The sequence below is a fragment of the Poecilia formosa genome, unplaced genomic scaffold, assembly GCF_000485575.1.
Source record: "Poecilia formosa unplaced genomic scaffold, Poecilia_formosa-5.1.2 Scaffold176, whole genome shotgun sequence".
Classification (NCBI taxonomy): Eukaryota; Metazoa; Chordata; class Actinopteri; order Cyprinodontiformes; family Poeciliidae; genus Poecilia; species Poecilia formosa.
This window is the reverse complement of record NW_006800115.1, coordinates 54,976-62,885: the sequence shown is the minus strand read 5'-3', so window position 1 is coordinate 62,885 and position 7,910 is coordinate 54,976. Positions and strand designations below refer to the sequence as shown.

Genomic DNA, 7,910 nt, shown 5'->3' with positions numbered 1-7,910 from the left:
TAATCAGTTTTAAAGATAACTTTATTTATTGTTATTATTAAACTAAAATCTCCAGCATGGGGAAGTGGGATGAGCTCGACTTTTCTCGACACTCCAAATCCGAGGCCATGGTCTTGAGCCAGAAAAGGGTAGAGTGCCTTTTCTGGGTCAGGGGGGTCGCCCTGCCTCAAGTGGAGGAGTTAAAGTATCTGGGGATCTTGTTCACAAATGGGGGAAGAATGGAGCAGGAGATTGACAGGCGGATTGGGGCAACGTCCACCGTGAAACGGGCGCTGTACCAGTCCGGTCCGTCGTGGTGAAGAGAGAGCTGAGTCAAAAAGCGAAGCTCTCGATTTACCGGTCGATCTACATTCCCACCCTTATCTATGGTCATGAGGTAGGCCTCCCTTCTGAAGCTGCTGCCCCCGCGATCCCACCCCGGATAAGTGGAAGAAAATGGATGGATGGATGGATGGATGGACAAGGAGACTCTATATATCCAAAATTAGACCTGTAACATTGATGTGAAGTTTGCCCATTTTCCCCATTTGTCCTGGCATTGTTCTTCCTGCGTTCTTAGTCTTTTCGTTTAAATCTCAGTTTCAAATACTGAGTTTACAGTCTGTATCTGCTACTTAGTATTAGGAGGGTCAGATTGATACCATTTCCTGGCACTTACCTTTTTACTAGCCACCAGAATAATTTTAAACAAGTAAGTCATTTTTAAATACAGCAATTCCCAAAAGACCAAGAAATAAATATATAATTTTGGGTGTTAGAAAAAATCAAATTATTTTCTTCCAGCAGTGTTCTAGAGTGTTGGGTTCCAGAATGTGGGGATTAGTTTGGCTTCCTTTTCAGTTCTTCAGCAGTCCACCAGAGGGAGCCATTGGGATCACTCTGCTGGAGAGGGCGTGCCTGCAGGCTCAACTATCCACACCTGAGGGGAATTATCCAGAGGAGTATATAAGCAGCAAACAGCCAACACTTCCTTGCCAGAGTGTTTGCCAGTGTTTAATCTAGAGACATCTTGTTTTTTTGACCTGCCCACCCTCCAATGTCGGGTTAATCTCCAACCAGCCAACAACAGCTTTCCCCCACATCTGGAACCACGTTCCTCCGCCCATCATCCTCCACTTTCTTTTCAAATAAGAACAGAGCTCACGACCATTCATTGACTCCCTTCTCATCCCCTGTGAAACCATTAACCTCTCTCTTCCCTTGTGTGCAGACGCACCCGGACTCCGACCTGCTGACCCCCTAGCCGTGTTTCTTTGTTTGATTTTGCAATAAATATCTTTTACTTCCATCTCTCTGTGAGTGTTTCTGCATGTGGGCAAAAAACATTAGACCCATAATGACATAGAGAAGGATCTTATAAGTTGGATCTTCCAAATATTCAGCCTATTGTCTTCTGTTAGTATAATTCCCAGTTCCTTTTACCATTTTGTTTTAATATCCAGTGTGGTAGTTAGAGTAAGGATACTGTTCAGTGTCTTTTTACCCTTGTAGGTTTCAATTAGCATTTTGAAATTTTTAGTGATGACTGCTTATGTTTAATCTTTTTGTTATAAGTATCTGAAGTGATCTTGGGTGTTTAGGACAAATTCTTGTTGTAGTTTGGAAACTTTTAAAATGGGCATTTGTAAGGACTACTCACAACACTCAGACCTGTTTCCAGTTTTTTAAATTGTGAGTCTTGAATAAACTATTTAATCTAGGCTGGCCACTGCTTTAGACACACAACATCCGCAAACGGCAACTGCTATCACAACTTGAGATTGACGAGGTACAACACAAATGCTACGGCAAGAGGGAGGAGCCCGGACGTAAGGTCAGGGGGGAGTTAACTACAACTCCCCACCCCGAGACTGGGTATGCAGCCCCAGTAATGAACGAACTATCAAAGCTGAACGAGACAGCAACTGACCTGAGAGAAAGAATTGTGGCCCGAATGAACACCAGACAACCCCGATGCCAATTACAACGGCTGAGTGAAGTACCATCAGAAAGTCTCATTGAAGATGTGAATGCAGCATTGAGAACAATCCCTACCAACACCATAACAGAAACCAATGAGCTGATATACAACTCAGCATCAGTGATCCTTGAAATGCTATATAAAATATATATATAGAGTGATTCTTGTCAAAGTGTCTTGAATAGGAATCAAATACAAAAACTTATTTTATCATATTTTACATTTCTTATTTCAAATTGCATTTAACATGTCCACTTCAAAAATACACCTGAACAGTGCCACAACACTGTGGTGTGTGATGCATGTCTGTAGTAACATTCATGCATCACTAATTCTCTTGTTTTAACGTAAAATGTTCTGTACCTACTGTCATCTAGTGGTAAGAAAATCTTTTAAGACCAATGACCATATTTTCCGGACCATACTATAAACCGTACCTTCACATTTTTTGAACCCCCCCCGGAAACTTGCTTATATCAGCCGCACCGGGCTACAGGCCGCTGTTAATTCTGCCGCTCTCGGTTTCCCATAAGGACCCAACAGAGGGCAGCAGAGGGCTGCGTCCTAATAACTGCTGGATATGACGCAGTTCTCCGTCTCCAAATCCGTTTTGTTCACGCCGAGTTTACGTGCCGCGGCTTTATTTCCCTCCTGTACAGCCAGATTGATACTCTTCAACTTGGAAGCTGCATCATATGAGTTTAAAAACATTTCTCCGTCGTGACTGCTGCTAGCATGTGCTTGTTCTAAATGAAAATTAGCGCGTTTTTCTTTGATTTCCAATTTTGACTTCCAATGATTCACTTCCTGCTAAAGAGCCCCCTGGTGGTTGAAGAAAAATCCACAGAAAAGCAGCATGTTTAAAGTGTAAGAAAAAAGTAGCAGCTTGAAAGTAAGGTAGGTGAAATTGGATAATTTCCACGGCACATCTGACGATCACTCACGGCACACTAGTGTGCCGCGGCACAGTGGTTGAAAAACACTGGATTAAAGTACTGTTTTGGTGCAGAATTCCTTCTCTTGCTGAAAAAACACCAACAGCATGATGCTCGCACCATCTTGTTCCATGGTGGGGATGAGGTGTGCACGGTAATGTGCTGTGTTAGTTTTCTGCCCCCTACCCAAAATCTCAGTTTTGGCCCCATCTGACCAGAGCACTCTCTTCCACATGGATTATCAACTTCATGGATTATCATGACCTACTTTCTCAGTAATTTGGCTAGTTATCATTTGAACTTGTAAAGTACTGACATTTCATTTTAAATACTTAAAATGAAACTTAGATATGTTAATGGTGACATTACACTTAAAAAAATGACGCCCTTAAAGTTCAGTGAAACAATGGAAATTCCACATGCCTAAACCCAAACTGGTAATGTATAACGGGTATTTTATTATGCTGACATACACATCAAGATAGGCATATGACAGCAGTTGAATGTCAATATGGGCTAAACATCAAGAGCTCCTAAAATACAACCCATTTCATAACATACACCCCAACCACATTCAAAAATTGTATGAATGTGCTTGTTTCAGAGGGTTATCAGTCCGTTTGACTTTGCCAAATTTCAAGTCAAATAGCCTAAATGTTTTTTTAAGAAAATTGTTTATATGTGGAGTATCTCACTTCATGAGATCAAACAAATGTTTTGATTACAGTGCTGACTAAGGCACTGTAATCTGTAAGCTTGAGTCTTAGGAATGCCTCTAGTTTTTGGATCACTAGTCCATGTCAAGTCTGAAGTTACTTTTTTAACAACTCAAGTGTGTGTTGGGTCTATTTCTAGAGACTAGGGTCACCATTTTTCCTTCAGAAATGAATTACATGGCAATCCTCAACAATAAAATTAAGAGGTATGGATTGGTGCACCGTTTCAGAGGCCAGCCAATTTATCGGCGCCGTTTTTCTTAATTTTTGATCGACCACCAATCCACCAATCATATTTACCTCAGCAAAGATCTAAAAATCTCTTTATCTGCCAAAAGAGAGGTCAACAATAGTCACCCTGCTGTTGCCAACGAGGCGACTGTCATTATATAGTTAGCAGAATTACAAACGAAAAAAATTGGTATCGGCCAAAACCAGAATTGGCAGGTCAGACTTCTTAAAGATCTGTAATCGGAGTACTAAAGTTAGCGTACTTTAAAAGTCTTCCCCACAACAATCCAGAAGATAGCCTACATGTAAAGGTTAATCTCCTTCATATAGATTTAAATAAAAGAGCTTAATACGTAGGTTCTCTAATATTGTTGCGCTATGACAAGTCACCAGAAGCTTTCAGAATCTTAAGAGGATGTCGTTTTAGTGCCTGCATAGAATCTACGATAAAATGTGTCATTACTCAGCAAAAATCAACCACCATTCTCAGTGTGTAGTTTTACTTAACATACTTAATTTCAAAGTTGTAGTAACCCAAGTAGTAGTAGTCACAGTAGTGTGACAAAAGAACAACAAAAACTGGGTTCAGGGTAAAAGAAAATAAGGTAAAGAAACAGAAATTTAGCCATAATCAGGTTCTGAAGAGTAATAATCAGGTTTAGGTGAAAGAATAAAATAAAAAGATTTCTTTCTGAGTCAAGGCAGACCTTGTAGATGTGAGCCTTCAGAATATGATGTCCCAGCTGCAGTGTCTGCTGTCGGCTCAGTTTTCCCTCCTGTCTGCAGAACCAGAAAGCCAGCAGGGTGTGTCCACTTCTAGAAGCAGAGAGACAGATGGATCAGAGAAAACAGCTACGCTCTTTTCATCAAAACATCCCAGAACCGAAAAAGCAATATGATAATACTGACTTTTCTTATAGCTAAGTGCTAATCTGATTGTAGTGTGATTACAATGGTGCACAGCTGACCATCTAACATTATGAAAGCATATGGTCTGCCAGTACCGTATGCTGTCAGACACCACACACACGATGATCTCGTCTGCAAACTTCACTTTGGACATGAAATTTTTAGGGTGGTGAGCAGACAATGAGATCGAAAGACTTCAGCTTTGCCTTCATTTCATTAGACTGTGATATATTCTCCCAATATATCATTTGCTTGTCAAATTTTATGCAAGAAAGCTAACATGTTTCAGTGTGCTTTTTCTTCAACAGTGGAGTCTTGGGCTGTGAGTGCACATTGAGGCCATTTTAAAGTCTGAATTTCTTTACATGTGCTGCCTGGCTCTTGGAAAATTCTTGTGAACTCATCTGTAATGTGTTTAATATTCTTTTCCTGTGTAATTTCAAGTTTTTACCCATAATCCCATTTGAACAAACTTGCTTTGTTTCTTTGTATGAGTGGATTGCTTAGGTTGTTGCAGTCATCTGGTGTGAATTTTATGTCCCTCATACAAAAATGTGACGAGTCATTTTACCAGCTATATGTAAGGCAAATAACTCAAATATTTAGTAAGTTTATTAAAAAATTTGTGCATGCACACTTAAACTTTGTAAGATTTTGGGTCCAGCTGCATCTCAGGATACCTTGGGTCACAGAGGAACCTGTCATCCTGCCCCTCCTCCCTCCACACTAGCCACTCCCTGAAGGAGGCATGGTTAAGCATCCTGCTGCCGTCGCTCCGCTGTAGCAGGAAAGAAGAGAGCTGATCTAGGCGATGTGTAAACTCCCCCCACTGGAATGTTTCTCCACTGAGGCAACCTGCATTCACCACCTCAAACAACTTGGGAAACAGTGAATACAGAAGTTAGATTATCTCTGCCGCTGATTAAAGTGGCACCAATGTTTGGTTTTTATGACCTTTAAAAGCTGGTACATACTTGCTGATCGGTCAGTGGGTGGAGCGAAGCCACAGTAACATTGAGCAGAGGCAGTACTCTTTGAAAAGATGACTGGGTGGGAAACCGCATGTTAAGCTGTAGCAGGTACACTTCTGCTAGGTTGACCGGAACCACCTGCAAGCAAACACAATTGATTATCTACTTCACACAGTTTGGCATTCTCACGTCTTTCTTTGCAAATGTAGTTTATTAAATTTGTTTCCATTCTGTAACAATAACCCTATCCTCACCTTAAAGCTAGAACTCTTCAGAACAAGGTAACCTCCTTCAATTAGGTCAAGGGTCAATTTCAGGTAGAGGTAAGAGCCTTTGCTTAGGCTCTTCAAGTGGCTGATCATCTTGGTCAGTGCTGTGTTGTCAAGGCGACCATTGCCCAGCGACACATTGCTCTGGATACCAGGGCTGCTGTGGATACGCTGCATCAAGTAATGCTGAAACACAAAAAACCCAGATGCATACAGTGATTGGAAAAAGTATTAGCCACTTTACAGACGTCTTCTGTTCTTGACTTTCATACACATCATCACATCATCATCATCACATCATCATCATCACATCATCATCATAAGCTTAATGATTCGAAAACATAGTTTTCTTTCCTTATTCAAGAAAAAAGACAAAAGTCATCCAAATCAACCTACAGTATGTGCAGAGTTTCCCCCCAGTGTATTATAAGCCTGGCGGCCGCCATGCTTTACTAGCGCCACCGCCAGGCTGGCTTTTTTCTTTTTTTTTTTTATTTAAATAAAATAAGAAAAAAAAATAGCCTTTTTTTAAGCCGGATTGCAAGTGTTTCTGTTGCTCCCAGCGTTTCACTATCAGAGCAGATTTATTCCTAAAATATATGTTTATAGAAGATATATTTATAGTTTATGCATTTAAAGCCGGATCAATCACACCGCTGGCCTCTGCGCGTTAACCTCAGCGCGGATCCCACGCTCCTCCTTTCACTCGAACTGGACACAGGCTGACCGCTATGGATATTTACATCAAGCCCCTGTGAGGAATTATGATTAGTTATGAGGAGTCTTCCCTGTAAAGTTTAGGTCTGTGTTCCCGCTTGTCCGGGAACACAGACTTGGTGGTTAACGACCCAGCGCTAATCACTCATTGTGTAGGTTTAACCCGGTGAGCTTTCGTGCTCCCCTCGCAGTCGCGCATCACGCTGATTTTATATTATTTTATTATTATTACTAGTATTATTTTTCCGCTTACGCTAAGCACCAAACCATAACAAATATTTTGCCCACAGAGTTGATGCGCACAGCTCATCCAGAAACTCGACCAACCAAAGTAGTTTCTGTGTCCCTTGTACTGGACTGAAGAAACTGTAACGAGGTATCCGTGGTAGTGTAATAAATCTCCAGCTCGTCTATGGCCTAGCAGCAAGAACTACGTCTCTGTGCGTTATTCCTTTTACTTAGATATTTAAGAGTATAGCCACCTTTCAAATCCTCAATAGTTAAAAACTCAACAGACATGAAATAAAATAGCTACTAAAGCCACATTAGCAGCATTGAATTAAATCTCCCATTTGTTGCTCATCTCTGCGTAGTGCAGCAGATTTAACTCATCATGCAGGGCCGGTCCAAGGCTGTATGAGGCCTGGAGCAGAATCTGACTTAGGGGCCCCTTTTGTTACTAAAAACATCAGCACCTTTAACTGCTTATGTGTTAGATTTAGTGAAATCTATGACAGGGGGAGTAGTTTAACTGGCAAACCTAAAAAGCAATAAATTATAACTCCAGTTTACTAATTTGTACCTGTGAACAAACAGACCTCAATGTCAAAGATTAAATTCATAGCATCAGATTGTTGCTATGGTAACAAAACAATCTGACTATGAATATTGTTCTCTGAACTTGTACAAAGTAAACTTGCCAGCTTCTTAAAATCTTAGGTAACACTTTATTTGAAGGGGGTTGAATAAGACTGTCATGACACTGTCATAAACATGACATAACACCTGTCATGAACATCAATAAGTCTTCATAAATATTTATGACTGTTGTCATAAAGCGTCATTCGGTAAATTATGACACTTTTAATACAAAGTTGACATTATTCAAAATGTCTGTTATGACAACTTGACATTAACCAAGAAATCATTACTGATATAAATTTGTTATAAAAGTATTACTGATTGGACTTTAAAAATTAGGT

General features: G+C 40.5%; 1 protein-coding gene and 1 long non-coding RNA gene across 2 annotated transcripts in view; both read right to left on the bottom strand.

Annotated features, from left to right (window-relative positions):
• LOC107837797 (uncharacterized) overlaps nt 1–1,242 on the bottom strand; it is an 8,992-nt gene extending 7,750 nt beyond the window's left edge. Inside the window, exon 1 of the long non-coding RNA XR_001663840.1 lies at nt 1,159–1,242. This is a non-coding gene — a long non-coding RNA (uncharacterized LOC107837797). The remainder of the gene's footprint in view (nt 1–1,158) is intronic.
• Nucleotides 1–7,910, bottom strand: part of tanc2a (tetratricopeptide repeat, ankyrin repeat and coiled-coil containing 2a) — a 94,534-nt gene that overhangs the window by 35,736 nt on the left and 50,888 nt on the right. The window contains exons 10-13 of the mRNA XM_007565463.2: nt 5,977–6,177; nt 5,726–5,860; nt 5,432–5,628; nt 4,550–4,658 (exon numbers count right to left, since the gene is read on the bottom strand). Coding sequence (XP_007565525.2) covers nt 4,550–4,658; nt 5,432–5,628; nt 5,726–5,860; nt 5,977–6,177 — 642 coding nt within the window. The remainder of the gene's footprint in view (nt 1–4,549; nt 4,659–5,431; nt 5,629–5,725; nt 5,861–5,976; nt 6,178–7,910) is intronic.